The sequence below is a fragment of the Pseudorca crassidens genome, chromosome 2, assembly GCF_039906515.1.
Source record: "Pseudorca crassidens isolate mPseCra1 chromosome 2, mPseCra1.hap1, whole genome shotgun sequence".
Classification (NCBI taxonomy): Eukaryota; Metazoa; Chordata; class Mammalia; order Artiodactyla; family Delphinidae; genus Pseudorca; species Pseudorca crassidens.
The window spans coordinates 16,071,070-16,091,274 of record NC_090297.1 but is presented as its reverse complement, the minus strand read 5'-3'; the positions used below and the strand labels follow the sequence as shown (position 1 = coordinate 16,091,274).

The window sequence follows — 20,205 nt, the reverse complement described above, 5'->3', positions numbered from 1 at the left end:
AAATTGTTTGCTTGTTTTTACAATTTCTGTTTCTTTGTTGATATTCTCATTTTCTTTATATATTGTTTTTCTAGTTTCCTTTAGGTTTCCGTGTTTTCCTGTAGTTTATTGAGCATATTCAAGACAGTTGTTTTAAAGTCTTTGTCTGGTAACTCCAAAGGCTATGTCTCTTTGAGATCGGTTTCTAGAGATATATGGTGTTCCTTTGAATGTGCCGTGTTTCCCTATTTATTTATATGCCTTGTAATCTTCTGTTGATAATTGAGCAGTTGAGAAAACAGCCATACCTTCCAGTATTTGAAAACTGACTTCTTGCAGGGGAAGACCATCAGCCATCATTTTCTGTGCATACATCTTCCCCGGGCTTGTGTGTTTGGTTTCCCCCCAATTCTACTGTATATGTGGCTCCTTTTAAATGTTGTTATTGCTCAGTCTTACCCTGACTTCTTCTCAAGGCCTTAAATGTTCTGTTGTGTTCTCCTGCCTGTAGTCTCTTGCCCCAGGTGCCTGCAGGTCTGAAGCCTTCCTGCAGCTCGCATGTAGTTCAGCAGGTGCCACTCCTTTCAGGGACCCAATCTTATATCCAAACTATGTCACTCTTCCCATCATTGGTCTGAGTCAGGTGAGACAGAAACCAACCCCTCAGCCCCCAGACAAGCCAGAATGTTACAAACAAGTTCAGCCTTTTTCTTTCTGTTCTGAAGGAGGAACTGGGAATTGTGTGTCTTCCTCCAGATTGTGCCATGCCAGGTAGGGGTTGGGGCAAGGACAGGCAAAAACACCACTACATTTCCTGTTCTTTTGAATGTGGTTATGTAGAGCTCAGGAAGACAGTTTTTGAAAGATTGAAGGTTCCTGGAAGCAGTGCGGATGGAAACTATTTTAGGTTCACAGTAAACCACATTAATGTGGAAATTTGGGAGAGTGAAAACAAACTGTCGCTCAGCCATCAGGAATAGAAAGTTTTGAGGAAAAACTTAAGGATAGGGAAACAAAGTGAATGTTTAATATTTTAATAGCAATAAGTAAAGGAAGATCCCTTTCAGCTCTAGTATTAATCTAGGTCAGTGTTCTCAAAACTTTTAGATTCAGGGCTTCTTTGTACTCTTAAATAAAAATATTTGGGGTTCTCAATATTTTATCTTATATATGTTAATATTTACTGTATTAGAAATTAAAACTGAGGAATTTAAAAATATTGTTTTAAAATAAATTTAAACCTATTTTTGTAAACCTGATAATACATTTTTTTGAAAAAATATTTTCTGAAACAAAAAAAATTGATGAGAAGGATTGTATTATTCAAAGCTTTGCAAATCTTTTAATATCTGGCTTAATAGAAGTTAGCTGGAATCTTATATCTGCTTCTGCACTCGACCTGTTACAGTGTTATTTCAGTTGAAGTATATGAGGAAAATACAGTCTTACCCAGGGATGTAACTGGGAAAGGGAGGCATATTTTATACAGCCTCTTCAGAAAGTTGTGGTTATTATTTGATACTATACCAAACTGAAAAAGTGGTAGTTTCTTAAACGTTAGTTGCAGTATGGAATCTGACTCCATATTGGTGAACTTTTGGTACTCTGTTACATTACAATCTATTGGTCTGTCTTGTACTTGAATTAATTATATACTCTGTATATCATCGTGCGTGGGTCATTTGTAAAATACTGCTTGACTGAGTTATGTGGATCTTTCACGTACTGTTTTATTATAGAGTATAAAAAAATCACATTCTTTCTGGAAAGTCTACATGTTGGGAATATGCCAAGCTCATGGTGATAGTTACACATTTTCTAAAAGTTGAATTTTCATTTGAAAGCTTGAATTTTATCATTGGTGACAAATACTTTCAATTTTCCTCGATAAGTTCACTTTGTTCATTTTCAATAAAATGCCGTGTACCAAGGTGTGCATAAGCATAGTTTGTCTCTTATTTATTCTTTCAAGTAACATGGTGTTACATGGAGAAAGCACCTAGTTCAGCTTGTTACTTAAACAGTCTTATAAATGCTTTTTCTTGATATAACCTGCTAACCCCAATATACTGCAGAAGTGTTTCAGTTGTTTTCTCTCATTTGGTCACACAGTATATTAAAAAGACATGTTCTAAAGCTTCCTTACTTCGTGATGTCATTTTTATGACATCTCTATATGATCAGATTACAGAGATGGAGAATAGGTTAGTGGTTCCTAAAGGTTAGATGCATAAGAGGTGAAGGTAGAAAAGAGGAAGGAAAGAAGGTGCCTATGGCTTTTATAGGGTAGTGCAAAGGATCTCCGTGAAGAACCTTTTCTGTATTGTGACTGTAGCAGTGGTGACAGGAACCTATAAATGTGATAAAATTGCCCAGAACTAAATATACACGAAAATGTGTGTGCACGTAGAACTGGAGAAATCTGAATAAGTTTGCTGGATCATATCAATGTTATTTTTCAAGGTTTGGTATTGTACTATACTTACATAAGATTTTACCATTAAGGAAAACTAGATGAAGAGCATATGGAAACTCTTTGTATTATGTTTTAAACTCCATGTGACTCTATAATTATCTCAGAATAAAAATTAATGATTTTTACTGTCACATAAATGACATACTTAAGTACTCGCTCTTTTTTTTTTTTTTTTTGTGAGTGCATGGTGAGAGTGTGGGAGTGAAGAATACAAGGACTGCCGTTGGTTTGGTTTTTTACTAAGGCACCAGTAGTTTTACCCTTCTTGTTTTTCTGTCATTAGTGCAAATGTCAGCACAACAACATCTTGGCATTAATATTGTGAGACTGTTTTCTCTCCCAAGCCTTCTCATCACTAGGGCTCTGCAGTCCACATTCTGAGAATCAGTGCCATAAAGTTTTAGTCTTTAGTTAGCTGAGGAAAACAAGTACATTTGGCACTCTGTATCTGCGGGTTCTGAACCTGCGCATATGGAGGGCTTGCTGTACTGAAACTGTTTTATATGAGACTTGAGCATCTGTGGGTTTTGGTATCCATGAGGGTCTTGGAAGCAAGCCCCGGAGGGGATAGCAAGGGACAATTGTAATATGCTTAAGACTGCATGTCCAGTTCAGTGATACGTCTCTGCTTCTCTCTCCAGCGTTTTATCGTGGACTCTTGCTTATGGGATGTTACTGTACTTCTGTAAAATTAGAGTTACATTTGTAAAGATATAAAAGGTAGACATGAGAAGAGTAAAATTTTGGAATTAACAGCTTTCTGCATCTGTGCTGTATAGTATGGTAGCAACTAGCCATATCTGGTTATTTAAATTTAAATTCTAAGTGATTAAAATGTGTATAAATAAAAGTTAAATTGGACCAGTGGTTGTACAGTTTCAGTTTTGCAAGATGAAAAAGTTCATCACAGAAATTTTTATTTACACTGGTTGTGTATCTCTCAGGAAGACAATTGTAAGATGTTGAAGGTGCTTCGAAGCATTGTGGATGCCAATATGGTCAAAGTGCTGGTCTAGACTTTAAGGTATTATCTTTACTTCTCTGGCCAGATTTAGATGTCAAACATTTATTTGATAGAAGAGTTTCTCACTATTTATATCCTCTAATAGCTAGTTAATAAGAATGAAGGAACACATTTACTCATATATATGTATATACACATATAGTTATAGAGAAAAATATTAAAATTGAGAACTTTTATAAATTTATAGTAATAGTTTATTTTAAAAAAATATTTCGTGTATCCATAGGTACTGTTTTTATTTAGATTTTAAAAGTAGGGCTTCCCTGGTGGCGCAGTGGTTAAGAATCTGCCTGCCAATGCAGGGGACATGGGTTCGAGCCCTGGTCCGGGAAGATCCCACATGCCGTGGACCAGCTAAGCCCGTGCGCCACAACTACTTAACCTGCGCTCTAGAGCCCACGAGCGACAACTACTGAAGCCCGCACGCCTAGAGCCTGTCCGTGCTCCGCAACAAGAGAAGCCACCGCAATGAGAAGCCCGCGCACTTCAACAAAGAGTAGCCCCTGCTCGCTTCAACTAGAGAAAGCCTGCGCGCAGCAACAAAGACCCAACGCAGCCAAAAATAAATAAATAAAATTAATTTATTAAAAAAAAAAGTAATTCCCAGCTCTAAGATGACAGAAATAGATTTGCCTCTGGTACCTTTAAAGTGTCATGTTTTACATTCCAACATTTTTAATCAATCTGGAATTTTTTGGTATCATGAGTTGAGCGTATATATCCTCCTTCCCCCTAGATGATTATCTAGTCATCCCAACACAATTTATTAAGTAATTTTGGTATTTCTCTAGTGACTTGAGATACTACCAACATTTTGTACATATATGTGCTTATTTCAGCATTCTCTCTCAATATCATTCTTTCCATGTCATTAAATACTCCTCTGTATCTTTTTTTAATGACTACAAAGGATTATACTGTATGGCTGAGTAAATACTACGTACATCTATTATCTATCTCTTTATTGATTAAATTGTGGATTTCTTGAAGCTTAAAACACCAGTAAACATATATTATTGGCCTCATTTAGGCACATAGCCCACAGCATAGTGTCTTTGTGTTACATTTCCATAAATATTGTTGATTTAGTTTCCATTGTGATTTATAGGACGATATTTCAGTTGTTTTCCAGAAATATTTAAAACTTCGCAAAATACAGACCTCCTACTGGATTTTCTGGTTTGCTTTACTATTTTCTATCACATGAAGGGAAGTTGAAGGAAAGGGAAACTATCACAGAGTTTATCTTCAATGAGTTTTTATTATAAAAGTAATTAATTCTTATGAAAAAGGAAAAATACATATAGGCATACCACGGCAATATTGTGGATTTGGTTCCAGAACACTACAATAAAGCGAATATAGCAGTGATGCAATTCACACAAATTTTTTGTTTTCCCAGTGCATATAAGAGTTATGTTAACACTATACTGTAGTGCATAAAGTGTGCGATAGCATTATGTCTAAGAAAATCAATGTACGTACCTTAATTAAAAAATACAATGGACCCTTGAACAACTTGGGAGATTGGTTCCAGGGCCCACCACACATACCAAAATCCATGGATGTTTAAGTCCCATAGTTGGCACTTTGTATCCCTGGTTCCACGTCTGCAGATTCAACCAACCACAGATTGTGTAGTACTGTAGTATTTATTTATTTCCGCTAGTTTTACTGAGGTGTAATTGACAAACAGTGCTGTATCAGTAGGGTGTACAGCATAATGATTTGATGTACATACATCATGAAGCACTGTAGTATTTATTGAAAAGTATACGCATGTAACTGGACCCACACAGATCAAACCCCTGTTTTTTGAGGGTCAACTGTACTTTATTGTTAAAAATGCTAACCATCATCTGAGCCTTCAGCAAGTCATAATCTTTTTGCTGCTGGAGGGTCTCGCCTCGATGTTGATGCTGCTGACTGACCAGGGTCGTGGCTGCTGAAGGCTGGGGTGGCCGTGGCAATGTCTTAAAATAAAATAACATTGAAGTCTGCCGCATCAACTGACTCTTCTTTTCATGAACGACTTCCCTGTAGCAAGCAAGGCTGTTTGACAGCATTTTGCCCACAGCAGAATGTCTTTCAAAACTGAAGTCAGTCCTCTCAAAACCTGCCACTGCTTTATCAGCTAAATTTATGTAATATTCCGAATCCTCTGTTGTCATTTCAGTAGTCTTCACCAGGATTAGAGTCCATCTCAAGAAACTCTTTCTTTGCTCATCCATAAGAAGCAATTCCTCATCTGTCACAGAGTTTTATTATGAGATTGCAGCGATTCAGTCACATCTTCAGGCTCCACTTCTAATTCTAGTTCTCTTACTGTTTCTACCACATCTACAGTGACTCCTCCATTGAAGTCTGGAACCCCGCGGGGGGTTGGAATCAACTTCTTCCAAACTCCTGTTACTGTTGACATGTTGGGCTCTTCTCATGAATCACGAATGTTCTTCATGACATCCAGAATGGTGAATCCTTTCCAGAAGGTTTTCAGTTTACTTTGCCCAGATCCATCAGAGGAATCACTATCTATGGCAGCTAAATAGTCTTACGAAATGTATTAATTAAATAATAAGACCTGAAAGTTGATTCATGGGCTGCAGAATGGATGTTGTGAGAGCAGGCAGGAAAGCATCATTAATCTTGTACATCTCCTTCGGAGCCCTTGGGTGACCAGGTGCATTGTCAACGAGCTGTAATATTTTGAAAGGCATCATTTTTTCTGAGCAGTAGGTCTCAACAGTGGGCTTAAAATATTCAGTAAACCATGCTGTCAACAGATGTGTTGTCATCCAGGCTTTGTTGTTCCACGTATAGAACGCAGGCAGACTAGATTTAGCAGAATTCTTAAGGGCCCTAGGATTTTCGGAATGATAAATGAGCACGGACTTCAGCTAAAAGTCACCAGATGCATTAGCCCCTAACAAGAGAGTCAGCCAGTCTTTTGAAGCTTTGAAGCCAGACGTTGACTTCTCCTCTCTAGCTGTGAAAGTCCTAGATGGCATCTTCTTAAATGGACGGCTGTTTCATCTACACTGAAAATCTGTAGTTTAGTGTAGCCACCTTCATTCCTTACCTTAGCTAGATATTATGGGTAACTTGCTGCAGCTTCAACATCAGCACTTGTGGCTTCACCTTGGATTTGTATGTCATGGAGACATACAAATACAAGCCTCTTTCCTAAAACCTCATGAACCAACCACCTCTGCTAGCGTTAAACTTTTCCTCCTGCAAATTCTTCACTCCTCTCAGCCTTCAGAACCAAAGAGAGTTAGGACCTTGCTCTAGGTTAGGTTTTGGCTTAAAGGAATGTTGTTGCCGGTTTGATCTCTCCAGACCACTAAAGTTTTCTCCATATCAGCAATAAGGCTGTTTTGTTTTCTTATCATTCGTGTGTCCACTGAAATAGCAGTTGTAATTTCGTTCAAGAAGTAACTTTTCCTTTGCATTCACAACTTGGCTAACTGGCGCAACAGGCCTATCTTTCTGCCCATCTCAGCTTTCGACATGCTTTCCTCACTAAGCTTAATCATTTCTAGTTTTTGATTTAAAGTGAGAGACATGGGACTCTTCCTTTCACTTGAACACTTGGAGGCCATCGCAGAGTTATTAATTGGCCTAATTTCAATACTGTTGTGTCTCAGGGAATAGGGAGGCCCGAGGAGAGTGCGAGAGATGGGGAACAGCTTGTCAGTGGAGCAGTCAGAATACACACAACATTTATGGATTAAGTTCGCCGACTTATATGGGTGCAGTTCATGGTGCCCCAAAACAATTATAATAGTAACCTTAAAGATCACTGATCACAGGTCACCATAGCAAATATAATAATAATAATGAAAAAGTTAAAAATATTGCGAGAATTACCAAAATGTGACACAGAGACATGAAGTGAGCAAGTGTTACTGGGAAAATAGAGTTGATAATCATGCTTATATAGCACAGGGAACTATATTCAATACCTTGTAATAACCTTATATTGGAAAAGAATCTGAACAAGAATATATGTAGATACATATAACTGAATCAGTTTGCTGTACATCTGAAACTAATACAACATTGTAAATCAACTATACTTAAAAAAATGACACGCTTGATGCAGGGTTCCTGCAAACCTTCAATTTGTAAAAATCAAAGTATCTGTGAAGTACAGTAACACGCAGCACAATAAAATGAGGTGTGCCCTTAATACAGAGTATATAAAATAAAACCTACAAGTTGTATCCTATATCCCCCTTTCAATTCTATTTCTGCGAAGTAGCAATTTTAAGTTTGCTATATGTCTTCCCAAGACATCTTTGAGTATACTATTAGCATATATCAAAAAGCACTACACAAATAGGATTTTTATTCTTACTAATTCTGTGATTTGCTTATGTCACTTAATATTGTAGATACCTTTCCATGACAGTGTATGTAGATTTACCTCATTCTTTCTTAGCTCAGAGATTACACTACATTCTCTCTTTGACTGAATATAGCTTACTTTAATCTCTCTCTTATAAATGGAGACATTTATAAGACATTTATAAGCACTCTGTATTCAGAGTGCTTCTTTATTTTTTGCTATTATGAATTTATCTTTAGGGTCAATTTCTTGAAATGGAATTGTGTAATAAAAGGATAAGCTTATTTAAAATTTGGTAAGTATCACCTGATAGCTCTTTGAAAGGCTATGGCTACATAATTTTTAAATCAGATTTATGTGTGCCTGCACACATGTGCACAATATTGAATTTAGTCTTTACGGCAGTATTTATTTAAGGGGAAGTGAGTGTTTTAAGAAATAACCTTTCATCTCCTTGTCATATGTGAAGTGCTTAGAATGGTTTCTGAAACATATTAAGAGCTATCTAAATGCTATAATTATTTTTGTTTGCTTAATTCCCTTCTATTTTGAAAATTGAAAATCTTACCAATTTTTTCACACATCCTTATTTTGAAAACCGTCAGCATCTGGACCTAAGTTGCTGTTAGTGTGTTCTGTGTTGTAATGGGATTCACCCTCAGATTTCTATCTTTAATTGTCACAATCACTGTTTTTTAAGTAGTTATTATGGACTTAAAGGTTATGTATGCTGTACAAAGTGTGTTTTGATTGGCTTGTCTTCCTTCACTGGCATTCTGTTAACAGAGAGTCAGTTACCACCATTTGCTAGTTTTTGTTGTTACCTGCAGTTAATAAAAAAAGTCAGTGACTTAAGAGAGTTCATTGAAACTTGAAAGTAATGATGAAAATGAGAATATGTCTCAACTTGTAAACTTGTACAGTGAACTGGATTGCCATTTAAATATAAAGCATTCATGTATATAGTCTTGGAGAAGTAAATCTTTGTGATAACTTTGAAAGTATTTGAAAAGGAAAGTATGAACAAAATCTATTATGACTATCAAAATGACTATCCCTGCTTCTCTATACATTTGATGTTATGAAACATGTTCATAGAATGTTCCCATTCGGGCTTTTGCAGTGTTTTTCAACAAAGTGTAATAGTATATTGAAGAAGTTACTTGAGAATAATTTAATCAATAAACTTGGTTAATCATGTCATTAAATGCAGAGAAGAGAGGAAAAGCATAGAGGCATCTTTCACGGTTGTACTCCCTGCCTCAACAACAGGTACAAGTCAAAATCATTCCTTGAAATTTCTAAAACCATTCACAAAGAATGGACAGATTCTCTGCAAGAAAGCTGAGCGAGGTATTGGCAAAATTTCTTTATCAATGCACCTATTAACATATTGCAAAATGGGAGACTTCCCTGGTGGCACAGTGGCTAAGAATCAGCCTGCCAATGCAGGGGACACGGATTCAATCCCTGATCCGGAAAGATTCCCTCATGCTGCAGAGCAGCTAAGCCCGTGCACCACAACTACTGAGCCTGTGCTCTAGAGCCCACACGCCACAACTACTGAAGCCCACGTGCCACAACTACTGAGCCCGCGTGCTGCAACTACTGAAGCCCATGCGCCTAGAGCCTGTGCTCTGCAACAAGAGAAGCCACCGCAATGAGAAGCCTGCTCACTGCAGTGAAGAGTAGCCTCCTCTCGCTGCAGCTACAGAAAGCCCGCGCGCAGTAAGGAAGACCCAAGGCAGCCAAAAATTAAAAAAATAAAATAAAAAATAAAAAGGACCCGAGTCCATTAACAACAACAACAACAAAAATATACATATATATTGCTAATGCCACAATGGCATACGTTGTGAGAGAGGAATCACAACCATGTGTGGCAGTCATCAGATGTTATGCTTTGCATTCAGGTGAAACTGCTTGTGTACAGAGTATGCATCAGCTCTTTTCATACATACAATTTAAATATGAGAAGTACTTGATTATTTTTTGTTTAAAAGAGTAATTCCAAGCTAAAGGAAAATAAATTCTTTGTTTTATTAATATTCATTTTGAGAGCAATGATAGAGTTTCAGTATTGATAGAGCATCAGCTATGTGTGGACAGTAAGGGTGGTATTACTCAATGAAAGAACTTGAGCCTGAATGTTAATTCACATACTTCTTTTGCAGTTAGTTGTGTGTTTACTTATATGGCTCTAGTGTTGAAGATATTGGTGAAAAGTTTGAATAAGATCAAATATGGCCAGCATGCATGTTTTCAGCGTCTTCTGTGAAAAAAATGGGCTGCTGTTCCTTTCTGTAATACACTAGTTATGAGAGGGCTAAGTTCTTATGTAACTTTCTGAAGTGTAGAAAGAGATTTCTCTGTTTTCATAAGGGGTACATCTCAATTCTGTGTGTATTATCTTGACAGCCAGAAGTTTATGCTTCAGTATAAAGTACAGTATTCCCCCCTTATCTGCAATTTCACTTTCCGAGGTTTCAGTTAACGGCAGTCAACCACAGTCTGAAAATACTACATGGAAACTTCCAGAAATAAATTATTCATAAGTTTTAAATTGCTCACCGTTCTGAGTAGTGTGATGAAATTGCTTCTCATCAGGAGATTTAAGAAAACTTCTAAAAAAGCTGCACTGATTCTGAATTGCTGGATATTGTGATAAAAATAAGTTTTTAAAAGTAGAGCTGTAAACAACATTAATAAACACTTTCCTAAACTTTTGAACGCTTTGAATTTGAGTTACTATGCCATATTTACTCACGTTATGATATTGTTCTTGCCATTCTTTGACAGACCCCTTATCCCTCTGGACAGAATGCAGGTCCAACCACGTTGGTATACCCTCAAGCTCCTCAGACAATGAATTCACAACCTCAGACCCGTTCTCCGGTAAGTAAGCAGAAACTTGTTCTAGAGAATATTCTCCACCTAAGTTTGTGTTTGTAGTAGCTTAGGTTCTTTTGGCTAATATTTTTACTCGATTTTGGAAAATTTTTACCAAAATAATTTTTTAAATTATTATTACTATTATTATTGGATAGCATTGCATTTTCAGACCTTTCCTATAGGAATAATTTGAATTTATTAAGAACAAGAAGAAATGGAGCTTTTAATCTTCTTTTACTTTTCTGTGTCATTCAAGTTCTGGTTGCATTCAAGTTCACTTCATCTCAGCTCTTAATTTGTTATTTGTACTGTTCAAAATTCAGGAGAAGTGTAAAGCATGATTTTGAAAGTAAATTAAATTTCATTAATTGGACTCTGAAATTCCAGTGTTTTGGGAAGTAAGACTTCTGAATCGTTGTTACTAGATCAGTTCTAACTATTTGAATGTGTGGACATATGCATGACTTACACCAATAGTGTATTTATTTCTTCAGACGGTAAATAAATTGTCATACAAGTATAAATGCTATCATCCTCTTTGCTCATCTTTTACATGGATTGCAATAAGTATTTCAGAGACTGAGAATTTACTCAAGGTTCATCCTTCTGTTTCACAAAAGTGTACAGTGGCTTCAGCTCTCCATTCCTTAGAATGTTGTTTCCTGCCCTGCATGATTAGTTTTTGCTAGAAGGTGCTTCTGTAACATCTCACATTGTCTCTCACACCCCTACTTGTATCTCAGCTCTGTGTTTTCCTCAGAATACAGGGATCTTCTTTTGGTTCTCCACCTTTGCTTTTTCGCCTGTAGTACAGGAATATTTCATTGCATTAGCTCCTGTTCATTTGGTTTTATGCATGAATTTAGGAATATTGAAATATGTGATAGAATTGCTCAAAGAACTAGGAGATCACAGACTTCACCAAAATGTAATCTCTTTCTTATCCTCCTCCTACCTTCCTTTTCCCTATTGCCCTCTTCTCCAATACTGTTCTTAGATCCTGGTTCTTCCCAGGGGGTGGAACCATTCTAAGGAGGTGGAACTTTGGTCCTAGTTGGCCGTTTGCTTGTCTGGGTTTTTTTGTTTGTTTTTTGGGTTTTTTTGCCGAAATGGTCAACAAGATGTCTGATGCAAGTTTTGTTCTGAGAGTGGTTTGGGAATGTGAACACTTGACTACTGGGAATGGGCCTGAGATCTCACCAGATTAATTTAGATAGGCCCCAGTTCTAATCATTAAACATGGAACGTTGTGGTAAGCTCTTATTGCAAAGGATTCTATGGCCCTTTTTACCCCTTTACCCCTTTTATAATTATTGGGGAAAAATAAAAGAAAATTAAATTTACATGGTTAGAACTGGCGCAAAACCTGACTGAAGAGCTGCATCTCTAAACCAGTTTTTTTGACAGCCCAGCAGAACAGTGCCAATACATTGCACAGACAACTGGAAGAGGAGGAAGGTTTTGGAACAGACTCCCGTTTACAGGTCCTTGGCTGGAAGAGGCTGGATAAAATACTGCATTGTAAGCAATATAACAAACTGTACTTCTTGCAGGCAGTGGTGCCTCTGGCACTCATTATTTTTGACCACATCCATTTATTGGCTGATGAACACAAATGCACTGATTGCTTCCTCTCTGAAAGTCTAACCTAGCATGGCAGTTTTTGCCAGGCATAGTGGGGAAAAGAATAACAAATTGGGTGGGTCTTCTCTATTGGGAATTAGACAGGAGTAATTTGGGGTTTAGATTCTTCTTTATTTTAAACTTGAAGAGGGATATCCCTTTCAGATGAATTTGATTTTAAAAGATAAATTTCAAGGCTTCTTTTTCCCTCTTTCCATTTTATAATTGAATATCAAGGGGAAAACTGTCTATAGTTGTCAGCCATTTTTCTGTGGTCATAAACTCTTCAGACACTATCCTCTATGCAATTTTTACCATCTGCTCTGCTAGTGACCATTACCACCCCCATTACTAAAAACCACACACATAACATTCCATTACATATCCCAAAACAAGTGCAAGACTAGCAGACCCCACACTACTCTTGCTTGTTGTTTTGGGTCCAGTTTTCTTTGCTTCATTTGTGTTGGTGCTGGGAGGGTGAAGTTGGGTTTGGAATTTGGCAGGGTTGCATTTCTTCTGACATCCCAAGTTGCCATAGTCTAGTCTCATCCATCCCACAGCTATCCCAACTGGTGAGGAGAGGTAAGCTGTTGCACTAAGGAAGGGACTCTCTCCATGGCTTTCTCCAAGGGACTCTCTCAGCAGCTAAGCTTACTCCGTTCTATTTCTGCATTAATGGGCCATTGGCAATTGCACAGTTTAGGCTTCTCTGTTCTTCCCTGGACAGCTGCCTTTGCAATCCAACTGGCTTCAAGTGACCCCCCTCCCTCCTTGAGGTGATCTTTGTGCCTGTATTTCTACTTGATACTTAGTATCTTAGTTAAATTTATATTGTTGAAAGTCTTGTTTAAAAGTAAAAAAAATAGTGATAAGCTACCTATATGTTCCATTTTCTGGTTGTATTGGAACTCTTTAAACTGTAATTTTTTTTTAAATAGCTTCCAAAATAGTGAAACTATTGAATGCTTAATCGGGAGAGGGGGACAGTTTGGCTTTTGCAGTAACCTGTAACCATTGGTTATTTTTATATTCTGTGGTGCTAAGTGCCAAAGTTATATCAATATATGTTGGCCATGCTCAGTTACCAACTGTGCACAGAAGAGTGAGTGGGTGGGTGGGTGAGTGGGTGGCATTAACGTTGGATCCAAGTTCACAGAAGATTGCTTTCCTTAATATCTACAGTCCTCACCATCTTAAAGACCCCTCTTTAAAAAGAAAAAAAAAAGAAAAAGAAACAAAAGTTTCTATTTTTAATATGAGCCAGCAGCGACTACAGTTTGTTCTGTTGCTTACAGTTACCCATAGGATTAAGACTATTGTCATTACAAATGAAAAACTCAATAGCCAATGGTGACTAGTGCAAAATAGACTAGGGTACTTTCCCACTAACTTTTTTTTTTTAATATATGTGTAATTTTATAAGGTACTCCTCTTGCTCATAGAAAATTCTCTTTTGACTGGAACATTCCAAATATATAAAGTTTCAACTTTTATTTTAGAGCCTTAGAAATGGGGCCTTTCTGTGGAACAGTGATAAGACAGGTACTACTGTACTAAGGTTAATTTTTTAACGTGGCCCTTCTCTCCCATTTCCTTCAAAAGTGTCATGAAGAAACATCTCACTTCTACCCTCCCACTTTAATACCACCTGGGTGGTGTTAACCTATTCTTGAAGCTTAATGTCCATAGTAGAGGTTTGATCTGTGTTCTTTTCATAGTTGGAAAACTGAAAATATCAGACATCAGTTTCTTGGAAGAGAAAATGTTCTGCAAGAACAGTAGCTGCCATTATCATCATTCTGAAAAACTATTTTACAGTGGTTGTTAGCAGATCTAATGGCTAGCTAACACACTGTAATCGTACAGGTCGTGGAGAGCTCATTAAGTTGTATTGAATAACTTCAAAATATGTTAAGGTACTTTTCATTACTTAAATAATAGGTATACATTTTAGCTTCTAAGGTAAATTCTTGATAGAGCTGTCTTCAGTCATCTCCTACATTGTGGCTTGTGACCCACTGCAATTTCTTGAAAATTTTTTACATTAAGTAATGGCAGTGGAGGAAATAATTCCAAATCTCTTGCATATGCTATTGTGGGTAACTTAAATTCTGAGTATGAGGATTTGTTTCTTAGTTCATCTTCAGTCTGGATAACCCATTATAATGAGCTAACGGAAGGAAGGCTCAAACAACGGAAGGAAAATATGTATTTTAGCTTTTTAAATGTTTTAAGTAAAATCCTTGTAAGGTTTGCATTCAAAACTGCTCGCTAAATATTTTCGGTTAACTGTTAAAGAGGGTGGTTAACGTTTCAGTAGTTAATGTGTAGGTAGCCAGTACATGACTCTATGGGCCCGAATAATTCCTCTGTTCTTTTTAGTAAAATCACTTTGGAAGCCCAGTTTTGCTCTGATGAAGAATTATTTGATCTTAGAGATTTTGTATTTAAAATTTGATGGGTGAAAAAGCTTTTTCTTCCATTCTAAGTTAGTGAAAGTAAGAGTTGGAATATGTGTTACCCGCTTTCAAGTACTCTATGATTTAGCTAAGAAGTTAGGTTTTCTTTGGCTTTTATTCTCAATATCAGATAGCAGTAGGTACATGTATACAGTCTTGTGCTGTTGTGTATAAATAGTAATTGAGAGATTTGACTTCTTTTACTCTTTTTTTCTTCTTGAGCTTATAATAGTACCGCTTTGATTACTAATGTTACAGAATGATGTTCTTTACTACTGTTCGCTTTCATATGCCTGGTATTAAACATTACTAGTTAATTGAATTTAAATATATATAATTATTTGTATATTTACATATATTTATAGATCATAAATATATTTTATATATATTTATATATGCTTATATATTTATAATAGATAAATTTTAATCTTTAACTCCAAGAAACAAAGGAAGATACTGAAATTTCCATTTCGTGTGTGAGATATCCATTTAACTTAAGTAAATTTGAAATCCATCCTATTACATTCTTTATTTCCTGCTGGACATTATAATTACCTCCTGGCTATTTCTTGTAATATAAAAGCATTTCTCATTCCCTCTAGTTATATCAGTTGCATAAGCATAGTTGACTTTTCATATGTTTGTCTTAATATAACCACTTAGTGTTTCAAACTTTCTTTTGTTTTATTTTAGGGTTTAAAAAAATTCCTATCAGAGAAGCACCTTTATGTGCCTAACAGCTTAGCTGTTTCTCTCCCAGCTGATAAATGGCAAACTATTTCTGGTAGAGGTGTTAACCTCTTGACTCTCAGTACCTGTCTGTCACTGTCCTGCAGCAAAGCTTTGACTGTTTGTGTTTTTTTTTTCTTGTGGGTTTTATTTCTTTTGGCATAATGTGTGACATTTTGGTTTTTGTTGTGGTGTTTCTGACTCTTTGTGCCTTTCCTTTTGTGTTTGTTTTCCCTCCTTTTCTCAGTTTGCAGCGGGGCCTCGACCTGCCCATCATCAGGTACTGTACCCTTGCCCCTTCACTATTACCCTTAACTAATAGGTGGGGGCTTTAGTAGTTTCTGACTCTTAGAATGCTGCCATTCCATGGACCCACTCAAACCAGTCTTTTCCGGAGTAGCTTCGGTCTGAGGTAATGCAGTACTTTTTGTATTTCACAGCATTTTGTTATTAACAAACCAATTTCCTTCTGTTTATTACACAGTTTAAAAATAATAGAGTTTTTTTACTTTCCAAAAAATAATTGCTCTGAATTTAGAGGACCTTGAAAATGTTTAGATATATTAAGCCATTACAGATTTTGTGGATACCTGTATTAAGTTTAAATTTAACTGAATGGAATAGGCAACATTCTAGGGGTTTTCTGTTAACATCCTGATGTAACCTGTATTGATGTGTATAAAATAGCATTAGTATTTCTAAAACCACTTAATCTCAGTTACTAACTTAGACCTAATAACAGATTCATTAACTATAATATACATTCATTTGCTGCATAGAATTATCTTTATTCTTAGGATATATAGAAAATAGATACCTTATTTAGTTTTAATATTTTTAGCCTATTTGTTCTTTTAAATGAAGTAATTGTATAAATTAAAATTTCAAAAATGTATATGCAGACACTAGTTTATTTAGCAGGAATATACTAGAAGGGATGGTTTGGGAGAAAGAAAAAGACTTGCAGAGTTTTTTCCCCAAAGTGTTCTGAAACATTTTCTCATTCTGTAGTAGAAAGAGCCTACTAAATTCTAAATCTGATAGATCTGGGTTTATATTACCAGTCTACTGTGTAACCTACCAGCTGAGTTAAGCAGTTCTTTTTCTGAGCCTCAGTTTCCTCATATGTAAAATGGGGTAAATACCCTTTCCATCACAGATAATATATGTAAGTCAGCTACCATAAAATAAGCAGCCAGGAAGGGTTGGCTATTTTTAATATCGTCATGCAACTTGGTATGGTTTGATAAAATGAGAGGAATATTACCAGCGTTTACCTGTGGTATCATATTTAGAATTCTTATTACTGAGTAAATGGTTATTGTTTAATTGAAGCCTTTCATTATCTAGCAGTGATTTAATACAAAGCTCTACTTCTCAAAATACAGTCTTTCCAATTTGGACGATGTAAAAGCCAAGCAGATTCTGAGGTGTTAAAGGCATTTTGCAGGAGAACTCAGAGGTGGTTGTATGAAGAGGATGGCAATTCTTTGGATTTGATAAAGAAAACTCAGGGGTATCTTTTACTCGATAGAGATAGCATAGTTAAAATACTTTAAGAGCTTGGACTTTGATGTCAGCTAGACCTAGATTTAACTCTTCCTTATTAACTGGGTGTTCTTGGGCAATCTACTTACTGCTCTCAGCCTCAGTTTTCTCATCTGTAAAATGGGGACAGTATCAATACCATCTCAGGACTAATGTGAAGAGTAAATGAGATAATACAAATAAAATGATTAGCAGAGTGACATATACTACGAATCTAGGGGATAAGATTACTAATAATTAAAAAAATAGATAATCTCTTAGGTAAAAAGATTGATTATACATTTTTTTGGTAACAGATCTAGTCAAGGGCCATAAAAAAGACAGGGTTTACATTTCAGTCAGGGGTAAAGCCAGTTACTCCTGACAGAAAGTTGGAAGATGTCTGTTCAAGAAGCAGAGTAAAAAGAAACTAGTGATTCAGTAAAACGTTTTCTGAGCTCCTTCATATAAGGCTGTTTCTATTACTTGGGTTCAGTTGCAGTGGTCCTCAGATAGGGAAGTTGTGTTTAAGCCTTTATATATTGTCATCTTTGGGAAAATCTTTTTTTTTTTTTTTTTAAGAATACCAGGTGTGCCTTTTTTTAAAAATTTATTTATTTTTGGCTGTGTTGGGTCTTCGTTTCTGTGCGAGTACTTTCTCTAGTCGCGGCAAGCAGGGGCCACTCTTCATCACGGTGCGCGGGCCTCTCACTATCGCGGCCTCTCTTGTTGCGGAGCACAGGCTCCAGACACGCAGACTCAGTAGTTGTGGCTCACAGGCCTAGTTGCTCTGCGGCATGTGGGATCCTCCCAGACCAGGGCTCGAACCCATGTCCCCTGCATTGGCAGGCAGATTCTCAACCACTGCGCCACCAGGGAAGCCCGGGAAAATCTATTTTTTAAAATTTTCTTCTGAGCCTAAAGGTTTGTGATACATTTTGTCTTTATTTAATTCCAACAACCAAGGAAAACTGTAAGAAATCTTACTGAGAAAAGGTTAATTTCTATGCTGAAATCATTTTTCACGTGTAATATGTCTCAAAGAAAAGTATTGGCAGATTATCCTTCATTAATTTGTAGGATGATGCTTGTGAAATTACAGCATGTTTCAACCATTAAAAGAGTAGAACTATATATGTATATATATTTATTATTTATCTGTTAGCAAGAAACCCACACTAGTTTTTTTTTTTTTTGCGGTACGCCAGCCTCTCACTGTTGTGGCCTCTCCTGTTGCGGAGCACAGGCTCTGGACGCGCAGGCTCAGCGGCCATGGCTCACGGGCCCAGCCGCTCCGCGGCATGTGGGATCTTCCCGGACCGGGGCACGAACCCGTGTCCCCTGCATCGGCAGGCGGATTCTCAACCACTGCGCCACCAGGGAAGCGCCCCACACTAGTTCTTGAAGATGGGTTCTTGAGATGCAGCATAAATCCAGAGCATTGCTTTTGGATACAAAAACTTCGGTTAGCTGGCCGCTTTTACTCTAGTATTCTTCCTTCCTAAATACAATTAAAATTTTTTTCCTTATACCTCACAGAATTGAGTGAGTAAGGAAATACATAACCTTGGCTCAGGCTTCTGCAGTAGCTACCTTGGAGAAATAGAGAAGGGGAGAGTGTGGTTGAAGTGACACTGCTGAGCAGCATGTAGTTGAACCGGTGTTGTGGAACAGCATGGAGTACACTGTTAGGAAGAGTTTGCTGTCTTGTATCCATGAATGTAGGAGCCAGTTCGGCTTATTTCCCTGTGGAGTTGGTATTGGCATTTTGGATGGAATAACCAGTTATGAAAAACTGCCCTGTATATTGCAGTTCCTTTAGCAACTTTTGGGCCATACATGCCAGTGGAATTCCCCCAGTGACGATTTAAAAAACAAAACAAAATACACCTTCCTACATTTCCAGATACACTCTGTGGAGGTGATGCTATTTCCCATTTAAGAATCCCTGGCCGAAGTCTGTATTTAAGAGATCTTCCTCTCAAACCTAAGCCAGATAGAGACCTAAACCCTAAGAGGTTCATGGAGAAGCATGGATTCATGCTCATAATACAAAACAAGACATATAGAGGCTTGCATAATGAAAACAATACAGTTGATAACAAAAGTTGAGTGGTATACAGAAAATACATTTTTTAAGGGAAAACATCTTTGTCCTGGGATATTTTTAGTTTGTTGTGATTAAGACTCAAAGTTGAAGGCCCAAATGGTTTTTTCATCTACGGCTGTTTGCTTTGGCCAGAAGGAATTAAATCAAGGGTTAGAGTTAGTCTTGACTAGTTAGAATTAGTGAATAGATTTCTCATTTCTCCTTTATTAAATTATTCATCAGTGACTACCTTTCCAATCATATGTCCTTTCATGCTTTGATCTTAGTTTTTTTACAAAATAATTTGATGCTGGATGATGTTTCCTATGATTGATGATTCTAAAGTCCCATAGTAAATACATAACTTCTCGTGGATGTTTAGTAACAATTGGTTCTATAAACTGTTGACTAAATATAATGCACAAGGTGAGCGTTGTAAGTGCAGTTTTATCTGGGGCAAAATGAGGGCTGTAGCCTGGGAGACAGCATCTCAGATAGCTCTGAGAAACTCCTCCAAAGAGGTAGAGGGGGGGAAGGTCAGTTATATATGTGATTTTGGTGAAGGAGGAGTACATGTAATCAAGCACATGTTTTTCTGCAGAATGTTGCTGCTAGTCTCGTGAAGGTTACTGCTAGTCACGAGGAGCAGACGTCACCATGAATGATTTTAGTGCTTTTCTAGATATGAGGAGATGCAAGTATTGGGCTCATAAAATCTTCTCCTGAAAATATCTATCTAAAGGCCTGTTCTGCCAGTTTTTCCCCAGAGCACAGAAGGCCTCATTCCTGATCTCCACCCTGAACTCCTTTCAGTGTGTATTGAAGGTCAGCGGCTGCAGCAGCTTGTGATTTAATCCTTGTAGAGGCAGATGACAGGTGCCAATTTTTAGTTGGCAAAACGATGCAAAAAAAAAAAAATCAGTAGTTATTTAGATGAGCTATTTGAAGGTAATTGCTTGGGAAAAGAAAACTAATAATCTAGTAATCTAGAACCTATATATTTTTTCTTTGTAAAATGAAGTTATCAGAATTGAAATGAGACAAATAACAAGA

General features: G+C 37.0%; 1 protein-coding gene across 19 annotated transcripts in view; it reads left to right on the top strand.

Annotated features, from left to right (window-relative positions):
• The window catches only part of EIF4G3 (eukaryotic translation initiation factor 4 gamma 3), a 365,407-nt gene that overhangs the window by 171,242 nt on the left and 173,960 nt on the right, over positions 1-20,205 (top strand). For 7 of the 19 annotated variants that reach the window (XM_067722978.1, XM_067722940.1, XM_067722923.1 and 4 more), the window contains 3 exons: positions 10,630-10,725; positions 12,130-12,243; positions 15,784-15,816. In XM_067722978.1, the coding sequence (XP_067579079.1) occupies positions 10,696-10,725; positions 12,130-12,243; positions 15,784-15,816 (177 nt within the window). In that variant the 5' untranslated portion in view covers positions 10,630-10,695. Of the gene's footprint in view, positions 1-10,629; positions 10,726-12,117; positions 12,244-15,783; positions 15,817-20,205 lie in introns of those variants that run through there. The other 12 variants (XM_067722985.1, XM_067722974.1, XM_067722955.1 and 9 more) reach the window with 4 other exon arrangements.